The sequence below is a fragment of the Perognathus longimembris genome, chromosome 5 (genome assembly GCF_023159225.1).
Source record: "Perognathus longimembris pacificus isolate PPM17 chromosome 5, ASM2315922v1, whole genome shotgun sequence".
NCBI lineage: Eukaryota > Metazoa > Chordata > Mammalia > Rodentia > Heteromyidae > Perognathus > Perognathus longimembris.
The window spans coordinates 28,113,857-28,140,801 of NC_063165.1; the positions used below are offsets into that span (position 1 = coordinate 28,113,857).

The 26,945-nt window shown below is 36.4% G+C and overlaps 3 protein-coding genes across 5 annotated transcripts in view; 1 reads left to right on the forward strand and 2 right to left on the reverse strand.

Moving 5' to 3' along the window:
- The window catches only part of Pros1 (protein S), a 50,448-nt gene extending 48,494 nt beyond the window's left edge, over nucleotides 1–1,954 (reverse strand). The window contains exon 1 of the mRNA XM_048346458.1: nucleotides 1,575–1,954. Within this exon, the coding sequence (XP_048202415.1) occupies nucleotides 1,575–1,650 (76 nt within the window). The 5' untranslated portion in view covers nucleotides 1,651–1,954. The remainder of the gene's footprint in view (nucleotides 1–1,574) is intronic.
- A 4,521-nt stretch (nucleotides 1,955–6,475) lies between these two features.
- Arl13b (ADP ribosylation factor like GTPase 13B) overlaps nucleotides 6,476–26,945 on the forward strand; it is a 42,561-nt gene continuing 22,091 nt past the window's right edge. For all 3 annotated transcript variants that reach the window (XM_048346460.1, XM_048346462.1, XM_048346459.1), the window contains exons 1-3: nucleotides 6,476–6,830; nucleotides 18,269–18,339; nucleotides 20,258–20,507. In XM_048346460.1, the coding sequence (XP_048202417.1) occupies nucleotides 6,772–6,830; nucleotides 18,269–18,339; nucleotides 20,258–20,507 (380 nt within the window). In that variant the 5' untranslated portion in view covers nucleotides 6,476–6,771. The remainder of the gene's footprint in view (nucleotides 6,831–18,268; nucleotides 18,340–20,257; nucleotides 20,508–26,945) is intronic.
- Nucleotides 22,412–23,681, reverse strand: Stx19 (syntaxin 19). Its single transcript, XM_048346463.1, has one exon. It carries the CDS (start codon nucleotides 23,579–23,581, stop codon nucleotides 22,697–22,699), a length of 885 nt encoding a protein of 294 aa, XP_048202420.1. The 5' UTR covers nucleotides 23,582–23,681; the 3' UTR covers nucleotides 22,412–22,696.

Sequence of the window (26,945 nt, forward strand, 5' to 3'; positions counted from 1 at the left end):
TGGAAGCCAGGGGTTGTAGCTCAGTAGTAGAATACTACACCAAGTATGTGTTCAAACACCAGCACTAAAACAAAACCCACAACTAAACTGAAACAACCAAAATAAAAATATCTACGTGTGGAAAGATCTCATCTGTATTTAAGTGTCCTCATCTGCAAACTAGAGATGAGTTTTAATTTAGTTAAGCAACCAAAAAATATCAATGACCATTATAGGGCCAAGTATTCTTTATGTGGTATACCTGCAGAATTCACATGCTTTAGCGATCTTATGTAACACATGCAATTCTTCACATACTAGATATGTATGCACTAATAGTATATACGCAAAATATACAGTCACACAAAATTTTTACTTCTATTTAGAGTCAGTCAAATATAATGATCTCTTCACAAAGAAAGGCCTAGAAAATTCTTTTGAGTATGAGTATAGGTACTGTTGCCACTTTCACTTCTCCAGAAATACTAGTTATAAGAAAATATTTCATAATCCTAATGAACTAGATAGCAAGTCAGTACATGTGGTCATGTATAGGCTTAGTCACAACTGGATGATTGTTGAAGACTTGTAACTGTAGAGTTTTAATGTCAGTTCAGCTAGTAATAGTTTATCCTTGAAATTAGAATTTGAAAATAGCACATTCATCCCAGTCAGTAATTAATAAAAATAGTTAAAAATTTTAATTAACAGTTTGAAAAAAATCATCTTTGAAAAGTTTAGTTTTAAACAGCCCAAGTGTTTGTAATTCAGTTATTGTTCTGATGCCAATTCTTGAGATTCCAACGTAGTACAATAAAGCATTATTAGTCATGTATATATTTAAGTCTTTGTACCCAAAGCTTGGATCCTCCTTATACATATGTGCTTTTTTTCTGATAAACCTCAGTATGTTACCTTGATCTGGTGTGGGAACATAAAGAACAGAAAAAGCAAGATAAGATACAAGGAATTCCTGCCACCATCTCATAGCAAAAATGAAAAAAGAAAAAAATTCTCGGCACACAATGATCCTTACTACAAAATCTTTAAATTATTTGTATTCCAAGGCTAGAAAACAACATTTGCTTAACTGCTCAGCAAAACATCCGTTATCCTGAAACAACTCATTTGTCAATGCAAAACAAGCAAACCAAGCTCAAAGTCCAGAAATTGCAAAAGAAATGTTGGTTGCAGGGGGCAGAGGCAGCAGGTTGGGGGGACTGACTTTGTTTCCCTACTTACATTCTGGAATGTGCTCATCCTTGTCCTCTAACTGGGAGTCTGGGTTCTGGCTGAAGGGAGGAGGTAGATGGTCAAATTCCTTCACTGATACTTAGTGTCACCCATGATTTCGCATCAGTCCTGTAGGCAACACAGGACTTTCAAAACAGACCTACCACCACCATTACACTGCCTTGCGTGCCCCACGGCTGCTTCCAATGGGCAAGTAAGTCGCTGTGGGGACGTAAGGGAAACTTTCCAGGAGGTTCAGCCTAGAGAAGAAAATCGAAATTCCGCCAACTAGAGCACGTCCGTTGGTTTGGCGATTCAGGAGGAGAAGCGAGAATGTCGACAAAGTGCCTTTGATTACTCACAGTTTGCCTCTGAGACTGGAAGCATGAGGGCCAGGCAGGCCAGCAGCACTCCACAGCGCCCACCCAGGACCCTCATTTCACAGGGGGCAGGGGAGAAGGCGGGGACGGCGATCCAGACCTGTGCCCTCCGCTGCGTTGCAGCCAGTGCAGGCTCTGCTCTCCCGAGACTGAGCTCCAGCGACGCCTCGGGACAGCCAGAGCTCTGGCCACCAGCCCGGGGAGGGGACCGCCCGCTCTCAGCTCCCAGCTCCCCCAGCCGGAGAGGGGAAGTGATAACGAGGACATTTCCAGGAAGCTTTTTGGAGCTGGGGGAAGGGCTCAGAGAGAGAAAGAGGAGGGGTGCCCTTACAGGCAAGTAAATGCTTTCCGAGAAAGGTCCCCCACTTACTGGTTCCCAAAGTCTTGGTTGTCTCAGGGAACAAGAAGTTTCCAAAAGGGGAGGAGACACACTGAAAACCTCCAGGGTACTGGAGTGCGGGACCAAGTGTGATCCATAAACCTTCAAAGTCCTGCGAGGACTAGACCTCCAAGCTTAAAAAAGAAATTCCGAAGGACTGATTTGGCCATGAGAATGATAACCAAATCTAGATGGGAACAATGACTTAAGAGCAGACACAAGAAATATTGGAATAAACAAGGATCGTGTTGGTCTGCTCTTTGTGTTTGTTCATGTGTTTGTGGTATATAATAACAACAACGAAAAATGTTTGGCACAAAGATAATATATCAGATTATATTATCTTCAAGCAGCTGGTTGTGGCGTTTGCACACAGCCTTAATTTTTGTCCTTAGACATACCTACATTTGTAGCTGCCTTTGGAGCTAGCCAGCTAAAGATAAGATTACAATGCATACTCTGCCTGTGACTAGTTGCAAATTGTTGAACTTTTCCAAGCTTTGGTTTTATCATCTGCAAAAAGAGGGGTAATTGTTTTCAGTGATGAGTTCAATGAGTAACCGAAAAACTCATTAGTCTGTGTCCAAGAGTAGTATTTATTGCATATTTACTATTACACATTCTTTGTCCAAATTAAATACTAATTGATTTTCTATGCGTGAGTAAAATTCAATAGGAAAACCATATGTGATGATTGATTTCCAGCTCTAACTTTTTATGACTGTAATTATCCAACTGGATGGAAGGTGATTCATATTATAGTTTACTATTTTTCTGATGAGTAAATGAGCTGGGAAATTCTCTTGCACTAAGTGGGTAGCCCATTCTATGTTCTCTACCTAGTCTAAGAATTCAGATAGACACTCTGGAGCAAATTATGTCTATTCATATACCCTGGTAGGGGAGTTTTACAAAAAAATTAGACATGAAGAGGTGGCTAGATAGTTGAGCACATTATCATCGTGAGCTAGACAGATCAGAAAGGAACGGGAGTTTACAGCTTCTGAAGAAAAGGAGGCAAATTTAGGGAGGGGAAAAATGTGTGATCAAGAAGAGTCTCCCACAATGACAATTGTCTCTAGAAGTATCTCTTCTGGGTACAGTAGATTCTTTTCTGGGAATAAATGTTATAGTTTGGATCTGGAGGGTCCTTCAACACTTATGTGTTAAATGCTTGGTTGCCAATCTGTCTTGCTGATTGTGGAAACTAGGGATTGTGTTGGGACCCTGGGGCATGCACTTGAAGGGAATATTGAAATCCTTGCTCCATCTTTTGTCACTCTTGGCTTCACAATGCTATGAGTGAACAGCTTTATTACACCGTTCAATCTGTTTCTTCCAACATGCAATTTCATTGCCATGGTGTACTTTTCCATCATAGGCCCCAAGCATTCAGGCTAAATAAATGCCCATGGACTAAAGTAACAAGCCCAACCAGACAGTTTCTTCCTTAGGTTTGTTTTCTCAGGTAGTCTGTCATGGCGAGAGAGATGGAAAATGCTTTCCAAAAGAGGAAATTAACACCTTATTTAGGCAATTGAAAGGTAAGTAAAAAAAAAAAAAAAGATTTGCTTCTGGATTTTGCTATTTTGCTTTCAGTCAGTAGTATCCAGAGCCTTATGTATTCTAGGCCAGTACTACATATCAGAGGAAAGTCTTTATTAACAATTATTAGAGTGACAGCAGCAAGACTTTTTCATCATTCTTAATAAATTTGCTTACTTGTAACAAAACAGCCACAGAATTGAAGGGCTTGATCAATTGTTCATGGGGAGTCTAAGATTGCATGAGTTTTCAGGTAGCTGTCTTTCGTATACTGACAGCAGTCCATACAGCTTTTTTGTAGTATTCAAAATCAACTCAGGTCAACACAAATAATATTACAAGGGAAGAGAGAACATGGAGGACCTGCACCAGCTCTTAAATGCTTTCACCAAAGTGACATACAACTCACATTTCTTTGGACAAGCAAGTCAAATTATATACCTGGCTCTAGAGTGGGAAATAGTTATCTCTTATGCCTACTACAAGAAACAAGAACTCTACTAGAGATGTTAGCCCATTGATTGTAATCTGAGATTGTTGAAAAGTGTAGTTTAGGAGGATTGTGGTTTGAGGCCAACTCAGTCATAGTTAGCACAAGCAAGAACAAAATGATGGGCCAATCCTAGCTACTGTGATGATAGAGGTCAAGACTGGATAGGCAAAACTATGAGACCCAATTTCAAAAATGAAGCTTAAGAGGTAGAGCAAGTTCTACCTACCACGTGCATATTCCTGACTTCAAACTTTAGTACCACAAAGAAAAAAAGAAAAGAGAACCAGTGATGGTAAGCAACATCTATGTGTCCAAAGCCACTTATATCAAATATTGAATTACCCCAAAGTCAAAGTAATTAAATGTGTGACTCTGTTGACACTAGAAATATCTCATTACCACAGCTAGGAAAACTACAAATGAGATCAATATTATATTATAATTTGGGAAAAATCTTGCATTGGATATAGCTTCAGGAATGCTTAATGAATCCATGAAGCCATATGGCAAAAGACTTCTGTCACAAAAAATAATTGAATTCTCCCATATAACAAGTTTTATAAAAGAGAACTAAATGAGTAGAATCAGATCTTAGAGAATACACACAGCAAGCCCGGAAAGAATGGTCAGGGAGAAGAAAATCAGAATTGCGTAACTGTGAAAGGCCAAGGAAGAAAAGAATTTTAGGAAAAGTTAATTACATTTTTATATTAAATTATATAAAAGAAAAATATTGATTTTGTAATGAGGAATACAGAGATTATATGGAGAGTGGATTTTGAGTAGTTTGATGGGACTGAAGCCCAAGCATATTAAAAGGACAAAAGAGTGAATGCCATCAACAGTGTTTTTTAAAGTTTGCAAACTACTTATTTTAGAAAGTGGGTCATGAAGTAGAATTAGAAGAAACATTATGAATCTAGCTTATAGTTAAGGGAGACTTTCAGCCTTCAACTGCTCTGCTTTCCCACCCCTCACCATGGAAATCAGAGGTAGGCATGACATGCTATATGAATTTATGAAACAAAATGACACCAAATGCTCTTTTCTTTTACCAGGATTTGAAAGTATGTAATCAGAAACTTCGTGAATATACATACCTATGACATGTTACACATGCAACTTTTGGAAAGTATCTATCCTACACTTCCTCTCATAGAATATATTAGAGCCAGGCAGTCTGTGGATCACGCCTATAAACTCACGTCTTGATATCTGAAAATATAGGTTTGGAGCAAATCAGGGCAGACAAATGCATGAGATTTGTAGTTCTAACAACCAATAAAAAGCTAGAAGTAGAGGCAGTGGCTTAAGTAATAGAGTGCTAGTTATAAGTGACAGCCTGAGGCCCTAAAGTTCAAGCCACAATACCCTCACACACAAAAATATATTATTAGTGTGGATACTCTATGCTGCTTTAAAAATATTTGAAAAGAGTTACTATCATAATTTCAAAATTCTATTAGTCATCATCTATGTTTCCAAACATCTAGGAAAGAATACACATAAAATGTTAACGTTTGGTTATGAGTGCCGAGTGTGGAATAGTAACGTCTCCATACTGTTTGTTGTTGTTTCGCCTGTCCTGAGTGTTGAACTCTGAACTTGGGCACTGAGGTTTTGCGCTTAAGTGTAGAGTCCACTTACGGCATTTTGTGGTTAATTGGAGATAAGATTCTTGTGGACTTTTCTGCCTGGGCTGGTTTCAAACTGAGATCCTAAGATCATAGCCTGCTGAGTAGCTAGGATTACAGGCTTGGGCCACTGGCACGCAGCCATCTCCTCGCATTTTGTTAGTGTACACCTCCCTCCACCCCCCCCCCCCCCCATTTTACAATGACCATATCTCTTTTGTAATGAAAACTTCCTCCTACAACAAAAATAAAAATCACATGTAGGGTTTTACATAAAAAGGCGATGATGGTATGGGTTAAAACATTATTCTCATTTGAGTTATTGGGATAATTTAGTGAAAATTTCCAACTAGTCCTTAATTTATAATTGCTTCTGTATATTTTTACTGATATTTCGAGCGTGAACCCTGGGAGAACCCCAAACCTTGCTTCACAAACAGAAAAATAAGCCCCACAAAGCAAAACCCATGCATAGACGTGAGATCCCTGAATCTCAGTCAGAGGTTTAGCACGCTGCACAGGTAACATGTTTTGGATATGTATAACGACGGGGCTTGCCAGAAATTCTGGGTCCCTCCACTTATCTCTGAACGCTCCGGTTGCCTAGTTACTAAAGCCATTTTTCCCTAGCTCCACCCCCTTCTTTCAGGCCACACCCTCTTCCATTTCAACCTTTCCGGAGGGGGCGGGAGAACAGGCTCTGTAAGCCACACAGAGGCTACCAAATCAGAGTCGCAATCGATGATTGGAGAATTGAAATGTGGGCGGAACTTCTGGGGGGAGGGTCTTCCGTGCCTCGGAGAGACGTCAGCACGTCGACGCGGGGGTTTTCTCTAGCGGAGATCAGCTAACGCCTTATCCCGGTGTGAACGCCTCCTGTCCCGCTGCCCCTGGGGCCAGAGGGCGGTCGTTATCCTCGAGATCGCGAGTCGACGTGGTTGGAGCGGGGTTTGGTGCTCGCACTGGTCACCTTCACCTCTTCCTAGCTTGTCCTGTGGGCCTCCGCGCCTTAGGGTCGGTCGCTCTGGGTCTGAGAGGGTCGCCCTGAGATCGGCCGGGGGAACCTAGGGGCCGATTCCCGCTCCGGACCCTGATGGGAGGCGGCGGCGGCGGGTGCAGCGGCCTGGGATGTTCAGTCTGATGGCCAATTGCTGCAGCTGGCTCAAGCGGTGGCGGGAGCCCGTCAGGTAGGCTGGACCGGTGGTCCTGGCCGGGTCCCTGGGGTGGGGATGGCCGCGCCCCGGCGCCGAGCTCCGCCTGGACTTGGGGAACAGGGCCCAGTGTCTGCCGGGCAGCAGGGGATGCTTCCCTTCCCCTCTGCCAACTGGCTTCCTTAAGGGGAGGCTGGAGATGTAGCCTTTAGGTCTGGTTGAAGTAACTTCTCATCAACGGTGTGTCCATGCTAGGTTTTAATTCTATTTCGAATTGCTTAAAAACTTATAATAGAGCCCTTGTGTGTGATTAGAAACCAGTTGTGTATTTTTCTTCCAAAGTAATTGTAAGAGATTTAATTCCAACTCTTCTCTCCCTGTTCTGTGACTGTCTCTCTCACTGTCTCTAGTGTGTCTATCTCTGCTATCTCTGTCTCTGTCTGTCTGTCTCCTTCTCTCTCTCTCTCTCTCTCTCTCTCTCTCTCTCTCTCTATCTCTCTCTCTCTCTCTCACACACACACACACACACACACATTTTGTTTGAGGACTTGGGCTTGAAATATGGCTCAATAATTATATGCTTCATCCAAGTCCCGACCCCGTTTTTCTCATATTAAATGCAGGTGATAATATCATCCCCAGCCAAAATCATGATAGTGGGTTTGTTGTTTTTTTTTTCCCTCCTTAGTCTATAATTATCTTCAACTTTCATGTGGACTCTAGCAAAACCTTCTATTTGAAAGGGTCTGCTACACTTCGAAAGTTTCATGTTACAATGCTTTGTTTTTGACAAAAGTAACGTGTACCTGGCAGTGTATTAGGAAGAAATCAGTTTTAGAAAATGATCCGCTAAGATTGAGATGGTCATAGTATAGATACACCATGAGTTTGTGATTCTTTGGAAATGTTGACTTTCCCATAGTTAGCTTCATAGTTGGACCAAAGGTTAAAAATATAGTAAATAGTTGTAATTTAAGCAATCATCATAGAATACACTTTAAAGAATCTGAAAATGTGTTCAGGAATGAAATGTGTTTGGAAAATAAATTTGCATTAAATTAAACTACTGAAGTTATCTTCCCTTTAGTACCTCTTCACTCAGTTTGAATGTTTTAAATAAAAGTAATGATTAACCTGTACAGAAGAGCTAAGAGTATGGTTTTGGCTCTATGGCCTTTGAGTTATTCCTTTTAACCACATCCTAGACTGAGTCTGAATCTATTTGAAAATTACTAAGAATAGATATCCCTTCTTGCTTTATTCTGTCTTTACCTTTAAAAAAGGCATTTTATTTTTATGAGAACACTATAGTGTATACCCTTTCCATATAAATACAATAAAAAAGTTTACAATCTGAAGTTTTCAATTGAGTCCATGTTTCTTAATCTTCTAATACTATGGAATAGTCTCTGAAACTTGCTTAAGGGAAAGTTCAGAGGGGAATACTGTTTCCAAGTGGAAGAGATAATCAAATTTTATTAGGAAATCATAAATGAAATTCAGCCTTTTAACTTAAAGTGTATTGTTTTTAATAAGTAGCATCTTAGCTGTGCAGTCCAGTAGGATAGCAACAAGCTATATATGGCTGTTGAGCATTCGATATGTGGTTATTCCTCATTAACGTGCTTAAGTGTAAACCACATAGTATATTTTGAAAGCTTTTGCAGGAAAATGTCAGTTTTGCTTTTTAAATTGTTTTTTAGAAAATTTGCATTGCATTATTGTTCTGTTGGACCTTGCTAATCCATATTATAGTTTAATTATAAAGAACACATGGAGAAACATCTCTCAGTGTTGATTAGCATCAACTGGGAAGATTTGGAAGCACATTGGTTTATTCCTATGATTTAAGCATCCTTGTCCAATAATAATTCATAATAGTGGCTTAATAAAATTCACTAGATATTGTATCTGATCTCTTTTTACCAGTAATCGTCCTTAAGCAAATTAAGTAGTTCTCTTTATTTTACTGGAATTAATGAGACGTGAAATAACTGAATTTTACAAACATAAAGTTTTGTGCTGTTATGGTATTCTTCACCTTTTCAAGAAAAAGTCATTTTGAATATTGTGTTCATGTGTTCTGTGGTACTATTAAAGTTCTAAGTATGTAGTTATAACATTCTCTTGCATACTGCAATTTCTTTAGTTACATGTGTTTGCAAATTTGAAAATAGATAATTGTTAATATGTTTTGAGATTAGTTTGCTAACTTATCTAATCCATTTTACACTTGATCTTAACCAAAAGGCTAAGAAATTATCTACTATGTTTTGCATACTTTGTATTTACCCACTCACATTCTGATTGAGCATTTTATTTTAAAATCTGGCTTTGTTTGATACAGACAATGCAGTAGTCAGAGATCAAATGTTAAGTCACAGTATAGTTAGGAGTCAGTACTAAGGTGCCAAGCTACTCAGGAATCCAGCCAACTCAAACCATACTTTGTATTAACTACAAGTCAGGACATGAACCTAGGATTTTATGCTATCGTAGTTAATTTTGAATAGCCTAGAAATCTAGACCCACAGACAAGTGACTTTCTTTAAAGAAGCAGTGTAGTATATAATGGTGTTATTTGTTAAATATTTTTAATTTTGAGACATATATAGCACATCCTATTAAGGATAGCATTTCAAGGAGTAAGTGCATCAATACTATGGATTCCTTGATAGGATGTACTGTGAAGAGCATGTTGCCTCTGTGGTATTCTCCAAAGAACTCAAACATGTTAGTCAAATCAAAAGAAACAAAAGAAAAACAAATTGAGGGGTATTAAAGAACTGGTCTGTACTACTCAAAGTTTCAAAGTTATAAAATACAAGAAGACTATATTTTTGTAGATTCTTCCCCAATCTATGACAGATTGGGGGAGAATAAAAGGACATGGAAAATGCTGTGTGGGATGGGATCTTTCAGACTCAATTTTGGACAAAAAACAAAAACGGGGGGTGGGGGGACATTAGTCAGGAAACAAGTAAACTCAGACTTTACAGTGTACACTTAAACTCTCTGAGTTCCTTCCTCCTTCTTAAATGGATCCTTATGATTACATTGAGCCCAGATGGGTGATCCAAGATAACCCTCCAATCTCAAATTTCTCAGTCATATATATAAATTTCCATTTGCTATGTTAGGTGACAAATGCGCGGGCTAAAGATTAGAAAGGATGTCTTTCACAGACCATTTTCTGTCTACTATACTAGATAACCCTTTGGCCCCACCCTCTTCTTCCCTTCTCCTAGAAACCCCAGTTCACAAGGAACTAGCTGGGATGAACAATATTGTTGTGTTGTCACATTGTGACAAAGATTTAGAGGTTGCTTCACTTGGGATTGAAGGTATCCCATGAGGAGTTTAATGCATGATGAAAACTTGACATTTATTCCTTGTTTTTTTCATCTGTCTCTTAGGTTCAAATTCTTGCAGGATGGGAGGTGTTTAGAAGAATAGTTATTTTACTTAGGTCTGAAGAAATTAATACATCCTAAGTATTCCATGATCATGATTTGAGGAATAGCTCACTTAAGGAGAAAATTAAGACCCATTTATCATTAAATAGTTTTATGTGTGTACTATGCCCATGTTCCTGTCATTTGCATTTTTACACATATTAACCTTTAGTATCACATTTCAGTTTTCTTTTTAAGGAAATTAGTAACAGATCATTGAAATATCACATACCTGTTCGTCTAACCCTATCCCTCCCAGAGGTAATAAGCATTTGAATTAATTTCTTACTCATTTATCATTTTATACATCACTATTCCCCTTACCAAGTCCTTATTTCTTACATTTTGTTTTCTTTGATCAAGTTTAAATGAAGAAACCCAGATGTGGATCAGTGTTTTCTGTACATCAATATGGTATCTAGAAAGGCATGGTATTTTTCCTTTGCTTGAATATCTCCCTAATGTCAATTTTTTGGTCTAAATAAATGTAGTAGATCTTGACCGTTTATAGAAATTGCCAAGTCATTCATTTACTAATTAGGCTGCACATACAGATTAGCAAGGATTATCTTATGTGCTGTATGCTGAACTGGAAAGTTTTGTATTTCATTCTATTGCTCTAGTACTGAAAATTGCAGGATAACAAAGGGCCTATTCCTCTAATCAATACATATACTTGTGGTGTGTGTGTATATGTGTGTGTGTGTATGTGTGTGTATGTGTGTGTATTAAGCCTGAGTTCTATCACTGAGCTATTTACCAGCCCCATGTCTTATTTTAAAACACAGGAAGAAATTGATTTCATCAAGGCCGCAAAGCTAGACTGTCCCAAAGTATTGTCCCTTCACACCTTATTAGTAATCAGTAACTTAGACAATGATTATTATGTACTGTTATGCTGGATTAGAACTAAAATGTGAGGATATGGTACATTTATACAATAAAATCTCACTATAATTTATTGGTAATTTTTTTGTCTGTCATTAATTCTCTTTCTTATCAGAATTATATCATAGAAAGTATTCCCAAATCTCTTTCCATGTCTTAGTTTGTTTTAGAAGTTATTTGTTGTGTTTATGATTTTAGCATTTATAGCATGTTCTATGTTGTTTTAAACAACAGGATTTATTTTCATGTGTTAAGCTTTGTTCTTTAATGTTTTTACCTTTTATGTGCACGATAGTTTTGATGTTAGAAATACTCTTATGTATTTAATTATATCAGGTAAAGTGACTTTTTTGGTTAATAGATGAGAAATACCGCAGTAAAGGAGAATGACAGATGATGGGTAGATTGACTAGACTACATATATATGCCTACAAATGCCGCAGTGACATCCCTCTGTGCAGAAGTAATGCATGCTAATAAAAATGGGGAGAAAAGAAAATATTGCAGTAGTTCTGTTCTAAACTTTATTTTAAAAGCTCACTATTCTCAAATCTTATATTGCAGATATTTCTGATATATTGATTTGTACATATGCTTTATAAAAAGTGACCTTGAGATAAGATATCTTAAGAGGTATTCACTTTAGGAAACTGTTCATCACTACATTGCCTTAAACAACATAATTACTAGCCACTGGACTCTACTAGTCTTCACTCCTTGAAGCAAATTACTAAAATTATATAAAACAGAATTTTGGGTTTCTTAATCCCTAGCTTTGATTTTTTTTTTCCTGAGATTTTTTTTTCCAGTTTGATAAACCTTTCGGTTAGTGGTTACCTTAAATCCATGTGCACCTAAACCTTTTCAGAATATTTCACCCAGTTTTGTGTAGTTGTATATGTATAGTTTTAAGCTGGTACTAATGGCTCACTCTTGCAAACTGAAGAGGCAGAAACCAGTAGGATCACAGTTCTCCATGTCAGTGGGCAGGAAAGTCTGCTAGATCCTATCTTTGAAATACCAGGAAAAAGCAGGACTGAATCAATGGCTCAAGTGATAGCACAGCTTACAAAGCAGGAGACCCTGAAATCAAGTCATAGTACCATAAAAAATAAAAGATAGGTGCCAGGCACTGGTTGCTAACACCTGTAATCCTAGCTGCTCAGGAGGCTGAGATCTGAGGATTACAGTTTGAAGCCAACCCAAGTCAAAAAATTTGTGAGACTTATCTCCAATAAACTGTTCAGAAAAAGTGAGAAGTGGTATTATGGCTCAAGTAGAGGAGTGCTAGTCTTGAACAAAAAAGAAGCTCAAGGATAGTGCCCAAGCCCTGAGTTCAAGCATCAGGACTGGCAAAAAAAACAAAACAAAACAACAACAACAAAAAAAAAGCTCCACATGGTTTTGTTTACATTTTCATATCAAACTATTCTTTGGATATGGTGATTTATATAAATTAAATTCATTATAGTACACTCAACTATTTACTCAGCAAATCAAGTATTAGAAGACATATTGTAGGCTTGTTGCAGAAGAAGCTGCTGCTGAGTTTGGGCTTGTTTCTGTACATTTAAACCAAAAAATGCCATAGTCAGATTTTCATACAATTTCTGACCTTAGTCAATCCATGTATGTATTGCTAGATAATCATCCTTTTAGATATAGCAACTAAGTTGTGATTGTGGTAGATTGAGGTATGGGGGAAATTCCAAATTATGTTTTTGAAAACAAATTTCCTCCCTACATACCTGATTGAGTGCGTGAATGTAAATATCACATGAATTGACTGCATACTGCTAGAAATGCTCATATAAATTTACTTCCATCCATGTAAGTAAAGTTTAAGATAACCAAAAATCATTTAACTTACTATACAATAATGATATCTAATATTTCTACAAATAATTGTATTCAAACCTCTCCTAGACACTGCTGTGCACTACTTTCTTATTAATCCTCAAGCCTTGAGCATCTTGTCTTGAGCATCTTGCTCTGCTGGGGCAGCATGAGGGTAAATGATAGTGAAGTAGCTTTAAATAATTGTGATATGCTATATCAAAGTCAAAACATTGATACTGCAGGGTTGAGAAAAGCCGAGAGCATTTAATTCTGAGGTAATTAATTTTAGGAGCTTATCAGTAAGCTACTTAAAAAATGTTTTTGGACAGTGTCACTGTGTAGCCCAAGATAGCCTTGAACTCATGATACTCCTCCTCAATCTCCCAAATGTGTACCATGATGCCTGTTAACCCAACAAGATACTTTTCAGCCTCACAAATTTCCCAGTGTTTGATAGTGTTCATTTCTTTACTTTCTGGAATTGGTTCTCAATTTATTGATGCTGTTTATTTAATCTCTTTTTTTTCTACTCTAATGTTCAAAGTTTCCAACAGTTATTGGAATTCTCTTCCTCCTGATTCTTCCTATGCATTTCCTGAGCTATTTCATGTGTTTTAATTATTTTAACTGTCATCGAGGTGATAAGTAAATGTAGTCCTGATCTTTCTTCTGGCTTCAAACTTTTAAGAATGACAACAGTACCTCAGCAAATGAGTTCAGTCTTAAATTGAACTCATGAAACCTCTTTCATAATCTGTTCCCAGCCCATGTTGTATGGCCTCCATGTCTTGAACTTTGTGTATGATAGGAATTGGATGGCCAGTCTGTTATGTTATGGGCATTATCTGAATTATAGCACATCTTTTGGAGTGGTATTTTCATTATTTTACTGAAAATTTTAGGAGATAGTTTATATGTCCCAAGTCATACAGTTTGGACTTGAGACCAAATCTGTGACACTTGTTTGTGGCTCTAAGAGTGCTCACATTATGTTTCCTTACTACTAGCACAAAAACTGTCAGTCTTTGCAATACCACTGAGCCCTTTCTATCTCAGTCTTTCTGATTTAGTATGCAGCTTAACACTTAGGGACACCTGCAATAAAGTGACACAACCAGTTTACACTTAGAAGGCCACCCATTAAGTGTTTTGCTAATACTGGTTCCTTAAGAAGTAAAGAGGTCCCTTTAGACTCAATACATATGTGTAGTGTTATGCTTTTTCTCCTCTTTTTGCTTAAATCTTCTTTACTAAGATCTACTTTTATGGATTTGATTTGCTAGCTCACATGATAGTAGGATGTCTTTTAGTGGGGTGTTCTTGATCAAGAATCCTTTTTTTTCTTCCTCCTATCTTTGACTTTCCCTTCTTTTGCAAAATTCTCAAGTATTTATATCCAGCATGGCCTTGTTTGAGAAGATTTTCTGACCATGTCTAATGCTGGGCTGGATAATGTCCTCATTTTCTCTATATCTTTGTCCTTGTGCTTAGGTAGATGAATATCTGTCATAGTGTTACCATGAATTAATATTTCTATTTTAGTCACTCTTACTAAAGGATAAACACTTTGGGATAGAAATTATATCTGATCATTTTTACATCTGTATTCCCTATCAAGCTTCCATTGAATTATTGTCTGAACAAATGATTGATTTTATGGCTAGTGTCAATTTTTCTAGACTCTACAGTCCTAAGAACACTGTCTTACTTTTTCAATGTGAAGAGCTAATGTATTTCATCTATAATTGTAAGACTAAAAGACAATCTTTCATCTCTCTTTGTCATCCACCACCTCACCCAAACTGTTACCAGTGAAATTTATCATATTATAGGAAAACTATAAAGACATGTACATTTTAACATGTGTTTAATAGATTATATAGCTTTTAAGATTATATATGTACTTAAATATCACATAAATGTGGTTATTGCCTGTAACCCCTGTACTACTATGGAAGATGAAGCCAGAGCATCATGGATTTGTTGCATGCCTGAGCTTCTTATTTAACAAGACCCTGTGGCTGGCCTGGGCTACTTAGAAAATCCCTGTCTCAAAAGAAGCAAGCCAGACAGGATGAATCATGCTTGTAATCCCAACTGTGTGGGAGGCTGAGATTGAGAGAATCATGGTTATGGCTAGTTTGAGCAAGAATAAAGTTTGCAAGACTCCATACAAAAAGCTGGGCATAGTAGTATGCATCTATCCTTCCAGCTACATTTCAGAAGCCTACATGCATCCAGGCTAGCCCTAGCAAAAAGTGAAACCGTATCTCAGAAAAACCAGAGCAAAAAATTCTGGAGGCATGTCTGAAGTCTACTTGCCTAGAGTGCCTGCCTACCAAGCATGACACTCTTAGTCCAAACCCCAGTGCTTCTAGAAAACAGACCACAGCCATAACAGTTTTATAGAATTTTGAATTTTAAAATGAATGTTAACATTTAAAATAGATTATTTTCTAAGAGTATTTATTTAATAGTTTCTTATAAAGCATTGCAGTAATTTATTTTGTGGTTTTTATTTGTACTGCTGTTACATATTTATTCACCAAGTCTAACTGCCTCAATATTTAAAGTATTTTTTCAAGTATATGTCAGAATTTTAAAAATTTACTAGTTGCAAGGATAGAGTAAATAAAACATTGAATCAAGAAAGACTTACCTTGTGCCACTCTGAGCCTGATTATAATTTTTCAAAATGATTTTTATCTTTGAAAAAAATTTTGTTTGAATCAAATAGCACAGATAGGAAGGAAGGAAGGAGGGAGGGAGAGAGAGAGGAAGGAAGGAAGGAAGGAAGGAAGGAAGGAAGGAAGGAAGGAAGGAAGGAAAGGAGGGAGGGAAGAAAAGAAGGAAGGAAGGAAGGAAAGAAGGAAGAAAGGAAGGAAGGAAGGGAAAGAAAAATTGAGACAAGCACTTAAGATATGACTAGCAGTTTTTCTTTTTTTTTTTTTTTCTTTTGGCCAGTCCTGGGGCTTGGACTCAGGGCCTGAGCACTGTCCCTGGCTTCTTTGTGCTCAAGGCTAGCATTTTGCCACTTGAGCCACAGAGCCACTTCTGGCCATTTTCTGTATATGTGGTGCTGGGGAATCGAACCCAGGGCCTCATGTATATGAGGCAGGCACTCTTGCCACTAGGCCATATACCCAGCCCACAACTAGCAGTTTTGATAGCTTTAAAAGGAACAGTCAAGGTTGATGTGTAGTTCAGTGGTGGAGCACTTGCTCAGCATGCACAAAGCCCAGGCAGTGCTTAAAATGTGTAATAGATAAGAAGTTTGCTTGTATCTGTAAAACTGAAATCTTGACATGGTCAGAGAAAACATAAGATGCTACCCATGTAATGGTGAATGAGATGCCACTTTGGAAAAGTATATTAGATGATTTTTACTTCCGCTCATGAGGATGTGTGAAACAGCTTCATGATGTTAATCAGGACGGCTGATTCAGTTGCTGTCTGTTTGTAGCATGGTCTTAAACTTCTACCTTCTCCTGCCATGGCAGGAGACATTTCCCTGCTGACATTTCCCTGTTATTTCAGTTGTCCTATATTACTAAAGTCAGTGTTCCAATGCCTATTTATGGCCCATGAATAATAAAACTCTTGAATACTTGTTTACCACTGTATAATGAATATTTAGTATTTATGGAATAAATATTGCAAACAAGTGGAAAACATGGATTTGTTCTCCAAAAGTATTTGTATAAGTAGTTAGTAGTTTTTAAGGCATTGCAGATATTGAGTTAATCGTAAGTAACAAGACAGTTGAGCTCATTTTAATGTTAATGTTTTAATCACATATTGAGTAACTTGAATTTTCTAATATGTTTATTTAATATGCTACATTATCTTTTCTGGGTGATCATTTTATTTAGGAAGTTATTTTGTATCTAAGTCTTCTTCATGTTTTGATACTGATTTCATTAACTCCTCAACTCATAATTATGACTTCTTCAAACAAATTAAAATCATAAAATTAGCTTCTGTAGCAAGTAAATTTGTGTTTTCACAAATTTGGTTTTCACAAAGTTGGTAATGATGTAAAAGCAATAGGACCCCATGAAGCCCTTCCATGCTGCCTCCTCCCATGCATTCATGATCTGCTGTGGAAGTCTCTGGCATCCCAGTTAGTTCACCACCAGCTGTTGGGCCTGGGGGTCTGAGGATGCTTCATTATTGTGATTAATTTTATTATTTCCTGTTTCTAGTGTAGTAATCACTTCTGTTTGTTCCCTATGGGCTGCTAAAATTGAAATGCCCAAAGCTTCTGAGTAACACAGGAAAATATTATGCAGAGTAGGTTTATCTCAGTCAAACTTCAAAGCCAGTATGGTAGACTGAATCACCAGATTTAGAATGCCAGTATAATAGGTTTGTTCCTTTATATCATCTAGAGGTTTACGAAGTTCCTAGAAGTTAGGGGAACTAGGACTGGGGTTCTCATTCTACCTAGGAATGGTTTCATTGTGTGACATTTGACAAATTATTTTGACAAATTATCTGGACTTAGGTTGTAAAATTGAACTATGTATTATTTGTTTAACTTCAGTTTGTCTCTGTCCTCAGAAACACTTCAAAAAGTTTGTAATTAAAGAAGCCTCTTTAAAAAGACGTTAGAATCTGGGTCAATAATCACATTATTTTCTGTATTTAAGATTCACATTGGGTAAGTGCTGTATATCCAGTAAGAGAGTACAGCATAGACCTAGAAAGAACTTTTATGAGATAAACAGATTTGTGACCTCATGCCTGTAATCCTTGTTATTCAGGAGGCTGAGATATGAATATCATGGTTCAAAGCCAGCTGGAGCAGAAAAGTGCCTGTGAGACTTATCTCTAGTTAACTCCTTAAAAATCAGAAGTGAAGCTGTGGCCCAAAGTGGTAGACTGCTAGCCTTGAGCGCAAGAGTTCAGGACACAGCCTAAGCCCTAACTTCAAGCCCTATGCAAAAAAAAAAAAGTGAGAATCACTGAAACACTGAGTACTTAGCAATGATCATAGGGTCAGACTCTACTGTATACTTGCCCTTATTTTTGATTTCCCTTATTATATACTGTATAATTTTACTTTGTTTAGAGAGCAAAAGAAAGATAGTTTATAGCTATTTTTGTTTTAAATTTTCCTCCCTATCTCTGTTTTATTCATCATCGTCCCTCCCAGCACCTGGCATATTTCTTATGTAGAATAGATGCACTTTAAATGTTGCTTGAATGAATAAAGTATCTTATTATTCTTTTTCAATACTAAGCTGACAAAGAAAGTGGTTCTAATTTTTTTTTTTTTTTTTTTTTAAGAAAGGTGACTCTTGTGATGGTGGGACTTGATAATGCTGGTAAAACGGCCACAGCAAAGGGAATCCAAGGAGGTAAGTTTCTCCAACTCAAATTATTCTCAATGATTTATGCTAATTTGCTCTGTTATATTGATAGGGTACATGTGGTATATATTCCACAACTTTCTACAACTTTCTACTTCTGTTAAGAATGAGTTCTGGTTAACCGTACCAGCCTGTTATCATATTCACACTTATTAGATGTTGATACTGGTGCATAGGTCCTGGAGGTAATGCATGTGTTTTGGACCACAGGAAGGAGAAACATAGGATGATAAAACTAAAGCCTTTAAGGTTCTGTTGTCCTTCTAGGGTTAAGGGTCCCCATCTTCTACTTACATTTTCTTAGCCAGAATTTAGTCATATATATGTTCTACAGGAAGAAAAGGAAAAGATGTGTAGTTAGCCAGCAGAACTCTCTCTGCATCTTGATGGCTATTTTTTTTTCAGTGAATGTTATTTTTTTTCTGGGAGGAGTTTGATCAGTACCACATGTGTCACTTCCCCAGCTCCTTTTGTATTATTCTTCAGATAGTCTTTTTGCCTGGATCAGCCTTGGGCTGCAATATTCCTACATCTCCTTCATAGCTGAAATTATAGACATATACCAACCACACCCTGATTCATTGGTAAAATAGGTTACCCAGGCTGACCTCAAACCACAGTTGTCCCAGAGTCTTTCTCTCTCTAGTAGTTGGAATTATAGGTATGCAACACTATGCTTAGTGAAGATGGTTAGTTTTCATTTATTGCTTTCTTGTACAATATAGTAGTATCCATCATAGTAGTGAGTTTTTTCAACACTGAGGATATATCACTAACCAGGCATCTTAAGAGTATCAAGTAGGAAGAAAAGCCTAATTTTATTTGTTTCTGAAAATTGATGATGAAGGTAAAAGAGCATGCATACTAAACAGATGCTTTGTAAAACTTATGGTTGGAGAAAAAGATTTAGTCACCACAGATTCTGCTATCTAGACATTAGATGCAAATTACATAATGTGTTTGGCTTTTCCTCTGAATACCTTTTGGATGTATCTTGTAGGGAATATTGTTGCAGAGAAAACTTTTTCTGCCAAGAGACAGTGAATATTTGAGACATCGGAGCCAACTTGCACATAATTCTGATGGTGTAGTGAGAAAGCAACTACAACATATATTAAGAAGTGAGCGTAGCCATATTCCAAAAGCTATTTATTTATGGATATTTAAAATTTGAATTTCATGTGTGTTGAAACATTTTTCTTTAAAATTTTGATCATTTGCAAATATAAAGCACATTCTTTCCCTTTCAAATATGCAAAGTCAGATAACAAGACAGATTCGACCAGGCCTTGACACCTTACTTAAATTTCTTCCATTTTTCCTTTCCTTCAAAGCCTTACATTCAAGAAAGCTCACACATTAGATGTGCTAATCAGACTCAGAATATTTTCTTTTCATTTGACCCTTTCTCTCTGTGTTAGACCTCTAGGTGTTTTTAAGTTCCTTTTTCTGAGTATAGAAAATGCTCAGGGCATCACATAATAAGGTAAAAGTCATAACTGTCCCCTCCTTTGAGATCCTCTCTGCTCTTTGTTATTGTTCTTCATTTCACATTTCTTCTTTAATCTACTGTAGTGATAACTGAGTATCTTTATCTTGAGGGTCAAGTGGAATATAACTATTCAAAGTGTCCCAAATGGATCCTTCTCATACTTTTGTATTTTTGTGTCTGTTGTTTTTATTCCTATATGGACAGTCTTTATAGTAGTTTCTCATGATGCAGACAGAATATAACTGGGAAACAGAAAGCTTGAGCATTTTCCTGTAACCATCGAGTCAGAAGGGTCTATTAATCTTTCATTGTTTTTTTGTCCACTCTGGTTTTTATTTTCATACCTCGGTGAGATACCAATATAATTAATTTCAAGTCTAAATATTGTTTCTTTTTTTTTATCATTTGAAACAGAGCACCCTGAAGACGTAGCTCCTACTGTTGGATTTTCTAAAATTGATCTTAGACAAGGAAAGTTTGAAGTTACTATATTTGACTTAGGAGGTGGAAAAAGAATTCGAGGAATTTGGAAGAATTATTATGCTGAATCCTATGGGGTAATATTTGTTGTGGATTCCAGCGATGAAGAGAGAATGGAGGAGACAAAGGAGACAATGTCAGAAGTGCTAAGACATCCTAGGATATCAGGAAAACCTATATTGGTGTAAGTAACTTTACTGGTATTGTAAACCCAGTGGCAGCAGCATTAACCAATCAAGAAATTTATCTTTGACAAAGTACTAAATAAGCTAAATTGCTTATCCACTAGTGTATAAAATATAAGTATCTGTGAGTTGCTAATATACTGAGGGCTTGTTGAAATGGTATCCATAGCAATAAACAATTGAGGCTATGCTTTGAAGAAGGCTTATAATTAGATCTCCTGGGTATTCAAGTACAATGAGTCTGTTTTATTTAATGATTTACTTTGTATTGATTTTGCATTTAGAGATAGTCTATTAAAAAGGTTCTTCTTGAGAGTTTCATCCAAGGCCAGTCCGTGAACGCAAAAGGACTGGGAATGTGCCACAAAAGTTAAAGGAGAAAGAAAAAGGAACAAAAATGCCAAGGTTTAGATTTTTTTTTCAGTTTTTTTCTTCTTTTTGGAGAGTGCTTTTAAAAAGTTATTTTAGTTGTTCAGTTTTCTAGTGCCATTACTTCTCTTCCAAGAAATTGCTTCTAGATTTCCGTATTTTACATATGACCTTTTTTTATTTTCCTCCTAGTCACATGCTTATGTTATTTTGCCTCCATGTCTTTTACAGATAACATTTATTCTCATAGCGTTTATGCATAGCAATCACCAGATGGCGCTGTAATTGTGAGACATACTAAAGTGAAAGTAGCTTAGGTTTTTGGTTTTTCTTTTTTTTTTCTATTTTTTTTTTTGTAAATTTTTGTTGTAAAGGTGATGCACAGAGGGGTTACAGTTATATAAGTCAGATATTGAGTTACATTTCTTTTTCAACAGTGTCACCTCTTCCCTTGTTTTAGCTTACTTTTAAACTTGCTCTGACTTACAATTAACTAAACACTTTCTCTGTTTTTTTTTTTTTTGCCTTTTTTTCATTTCCTGTTTCATTATTAAGGATTTGTCTTAAAAAAATCAAACAACTTGAGAGTAAATGAAAAATTGTAAGTTCACTTTCTAGGCAGTTTGGAAGTTTTCATTTCAAATGCTAAAATGTTACTACATACTTTATTAGTAAAGCTTTACTGTTTTTGTAAATTTATTAGAGAAATTGGTTCATGTAATCAATTCACATCGTTATTAAGTCTGAAGCAAAATATGAATAGAAATACATATGAAGGTGAGCTTTAATGAATGCTGGTCATTTGTGGATATAGTGATATGTGCATCCTAACTAAATTATCTTTAGTATGTGCATTTATTCTTCTATGAATATATTATTTCAACAAATATTTTTTTTTCTTTTTTTTTTTTTTTTTTTTTTTTTGCCAGTCCTGGGCCTTGGACTCAGGGCCTGAGCACTGTCCCTGGCTTCTTCCCGCTCAAGGCTAGCACTCTGCCACTTGAGCCGCAGCGCCGCTTCTGGCCGTTTTCCGTATATGTGGTGCTGGGGAATCGAACCTAGGGCCTCGTGTATACGAGGCAGGCACTCTTGCCACTAGGCTATATCCCCAGCCCTCAACAAATATTTTTTGAGTGTCAACTATATGCTACTTATTCTTATGAGAGGGATGTGTTTATGGAAACAAAAAGAAAAAAAGCCGTATATAACCTCTAGGAGCTTATATTATAGTGAGTGAAATGCACATTATATGTAAGTAACACATTACATCCCATAATAGGTGATAAGTGGATTGCTCATTAATTGAAAATATATTTGTTCTGAATAAGAATTATGAACCTGGACATCATTGATTGGTTTGTGACCTTAGAGGAAATGATTTCAGCTTTTCCAAACAGATAGTATGGCATTGGTATATAGCCTTTATTGTATTGAGGTACATTCCTTCTTAATATTTAAGAAAAATTATGATGAAGTTACTGCATTTATTGAAATCATCATGGAGACTTTGTCTTTCATTGTGCAAATGTAATGAGTCCTTATCAAATATATTTGTCTATATACTAAACCATCCCCTCATATCTAGGATGAATCTAACTTCATTGTGGCTTATTAATTTTTGAGTATTAACTTAAGGATTTGATTCGCCACTAGCTTCTGAAGTTTCTGTAATTCAAGTAAGAAATGCTAAAGGGAAAAGTTATAACTTAGCAGTTATGCAATGTGTGAATATAACGGTGAAATGAAAAAATACAAAATAGACACTGAAATGTGGGATATCTTTTACCTAAAAACTAGAAAAGTTTCTAAAGTAACTTCTTTATTTTGAGCCACAGCATGGACAACAGCAACAGCACAGTTTCCTGCAAGGATTTCTTCTTTTGTATTTTACAGCAAGTCCAAATTTCTCTTTAGTAATGTTAACATAATCTTGTGTACTGTTCACCATCATTTCAATATTGTTGATACTCTCTCCTTGTTCCTCCACTAAAAGAGAAATCTGAATGAAAAGATCATGTAAATCTTTTATGTGGTTCTCCAAATTAACAAGTTCCTTGTGTCTCTGCTCAATCTCTGAGAGTTGTGCTTTAGTGATATTTGTTTCCGTAAGTAAGCTTTCATTAAAAACTTCCCATTTTCCTTGATGAAGCATTTCATTTACTTCTTCTTCAGGCAGTACTTTCCCAGCAACTTCAAGCTGACGGAATATAAAAGTCTTGCATTTTTCTTGCTTTGCTGCTATTGTTTCATTGTACATAAACATGGTTTGCTGAAAGTGGCGGAACATGGCGGCATACTGAGATTTAAGTATCCTTGTGACCACAGATGTTGGCCCATTTTCAACCTCTGACTTTTTAAGTTCTTTAACTAAATTACCCAAACCTCTGGTAATGTTTTCTGCTTGGCATTTTATCTCCTTTGCAATGCTACTGTCTCTCTTGAGTAGACTGAACCTTCTCATGGAAGCCACCAGACTTTTTTGCTGCTGTCCAAATTGTTGAACATCATCTGCAAAATTATTAATGTCCTCCTGTAGCTTTTGGATCTCATGTAGGTGCTTTTCAGCTACGGGTTCTCTTTCATAAATAACAGCTTGCTGCACAAACACCCCTTGTTCCTCTGACTCCATAGTTAATAACTGAGTGTTTGTGAAGGGTTCAATTTCTTTTGTTCTCTGCTTTAGTTCTTGAAGTCGGTCTTTCATCTTCACTTTTCCCCTAAACAGAGAAAATGACTGTAATAAACAAAGACAAATTTGATATTTTTCCCCAGTAGCAGTTGGCTTCAGATAACTATCTCCTAGCATGAGGATAAGGAGGGGGAGGTGGACAGCGGGAGCGGGGGGAGGAGGAGGAAGAAAAAAAAGAAAGAAATCCTCCTTGTTTTTGAAAAAGAAACTTAAGAAAGATAGGAAAAACTTCTGGACACGGTGACACAGAACTGTCACTCCAGCACTCTGGAGGCTAGGACAGTAGAATCACCAGTGTAATTTTGAGGCTATCCTGGACTACACGGTATCATCTTTTCTCCAAAATGTAAGCAATAATAATAACAATAATAATAGGGGTAAGCAAAAAGAATTTCCTCAAACAAAATGATGAAGTAGGAAAACTAATGTAAATTACATAATGTAGGGTTCCTGTGAGTTGAATGCAGTAAGGAGAAAGAAATGATGAAGAAACTTGCCCACAATAAGTTCTTTATACTATCTGTGACATGATTTTCTTTAATAAACAGTGATTTAGAGTACACTTCTAATTTTTGTCCTTTAGAACTTTACTTTACCTAGCTAATATGTTAAAAATATACTCATTTTACTAAATATGCATATTCAGTTAAAACCAGTCCCGTGACAAAGGTACATTTTTTATGAGTTTTAAGCAATATAGATAATTTTGAACTTAAGTTTTCTGATATCTCTATGTTACATATTATTTTATATAGCTTTGTTTGCTTATATATTACATACATCTGAAAAGACGTCTTTGTTTTTATATTGTTGATTTTTCTGAACACCTTTACAAAGATACACAGATTATTTTAGAATAAGATATATATGTCTCTATGTATATCAGTTTATATTTAATATTGTGTTTAGTAAACCTGAGTACATATTTATAAAATAGTCTGATTTTGAATATGCTAATAATGTTAAACTTAATCCATCCTCATTGATAATTATTCAAGAAGTCAAGTCAATGGATATAATTTGTATTTATATAAAATTATATACAAAAATAAAATGAAGTGATGAAACATTTTCACAGAGTACCTTGAATTTTAAAAAGCCATTTAATGTCTTTTGTGATAGTTTTGAAGAGGCTGTATCAGAATATATGTAGCTCATTGGACCACACATAATACTACCATCATCATCGTCTAGCACTTACTACCATTCATTACCTGATGAATCAAAGTTGTATCTCCAATCTAGACTGCTTTTTATTTTTTATTTTTGGCCAGTCCTGGGCCTTGGACTCAGGGGCTTGAGCACTGTCCCTGGCTTCTTCCCGCTCAAGGCTAGCACTCTGCCACCTGAGCCACAGCGCCCCTTCTGGCCGTTTTCCATATATGTGGTGCTGGGGAATCCTGAGAGCTTCATGTGTAGGAGGCAAGCACTCTTGCCACTAGGCCATATTCCCAGCCCTAGACTGCTTTTTAAAACACATATTTCACAAGTTCCTTTTGGGAATCTGTATTTTAAAAAGTTGATTTTTCTCTGAATCTCTAGACTTCTCCATGCTAGGAAATGCTATTATTTTAGTGGCTCAGACTAAATATTTGGGGTCATTCTTTACTAATTTTTTTTCATGTACCATATTCATACTTGCTGCACTTTTTTCCCCAAACTAGCAGCTAGCAAATCTTGTCAGCCTCTTTTTCAAAGTATATTTAGTTAGGTCCAGCCATATTTTCCCATCTGATTCAAGTGAACCTTATCTCTCACATGGATTATTACTGTAGTCCCTAAATGCTGTTCTTTCTTCCCCTTTTATAACTCTCAGTCTTTTCCTAACACAGACCAGTTATATTTTAAAGGCAATCATATTATCACTGTGCTTAAAATATTTCTTTGGTAGTATCTGTTAGAGGAAAAGCCAGAGCCTACAAGATTCTGCTGGTGTCTCCACCCCTCCTGTCTTCTGACTTTACCTCCTAAAACTATCCTCCTTGTTTTTGCCTTATGTTCATAGTATTCCTCACCCAAACTAAATGCTTTCTAACTTTATGGATTCAGCACTTGCAGTTTTCTGTGTTTGAGATTTTGTACATAACTTATTCCTCTAGCTCTCTTTAAGTCTTGCTGAAATGTCACCTTCTCAGTAAGGCTCTTGGTGTTTATCCTATCCAGAATCGTTTGCAGCTACCCTTTCAGATTTCTAGCTCATTCCTTTCTCTCTTTTTAGTACTTCTCAATATTTTAAATATGGTTTATTTTGTCATATTATCTACTTTTATCCCCAAATATAGGCCCTGAAAGAGATTTATTCATATTTATTGAGGTCTCACAGTGAGTTCTTGCTAGCTCTCTACCACTTTGAGCCACAGCACCACTTCTAGTTTTTCTGGTGGTTAATTGGAGAAAAGAGTCTCTTGGAATTTCTTGTCTAGGCTGCCTTTGAACTGAGATTCTCAGATCTCAGCCTCCTAAGTAGCTAGTATTACAGGCATGTCATACCCAGCTAAGGATGAGTTCTTAAAAAGAGGCAATTAGTTATTAGATGAACATTGAGAAAAGAAGATGACGGGTCACAAGACCTTGAAATTTGTTTTTCAACAGGAAAAGTCCTTTTTAGATACTAGAAGTTGACCTATAAGCATTTGCTGTGTATATTTGCATCAGCATTGCTGAACTTTTATTATACTTCAGTTTTTTGTTGTCTATAAGTCATTTAGATTTTTCTGTTTAAGTTTTTAATTCAAATTAGCTTTGTACATTTTTGTCTTCTTGCTGATTTTCTATAGTACTAGTGAAAAAGAACTTCAGACAATTGAATTTATGGAAGTAGATTTCTAAGCTAGAGAAGATTTATACTTGTTTATTACCTTTACATTTCCTGTATTCTACTTTATTTGACAGGGATAATTTTTCTCGTTTGTAACTAGAACAAGTCAAACCATGTATGTTTTTCCCTTTTGAGGAAAAAAATTAATAAGCTGCAACACTAAATTTGGAAAATTTGTGAGTGGAAGTTAGATTAAAAAGGAGTATAAGACAATATAGATAACACTGTCAAATAATTATAAAAGTTGGTCAATATAAAACTGTAGTTATGTCTTCTATAACTAATTATACATAGGTAATCAACTTTAATAATTTGTTCTGGGAAATAGAAAAAATAGGTGTAAGTAATCCAAATAAAACTTTCTTCACTCTATTATAGATGATGAAAATTTCTAAAGACAAATGTGTATAAATAGTTCTTAGTAGTTTAAGAAATATATACTGGGATACATGCATTGTATGTATACAAATATTTTTTCATAGTCCTTTCTTTCTGTTGTTATTATACTATGTCAAATAAAATATTTCCATAGAAGCATTACTGGATTCCCCTCAACAAAAA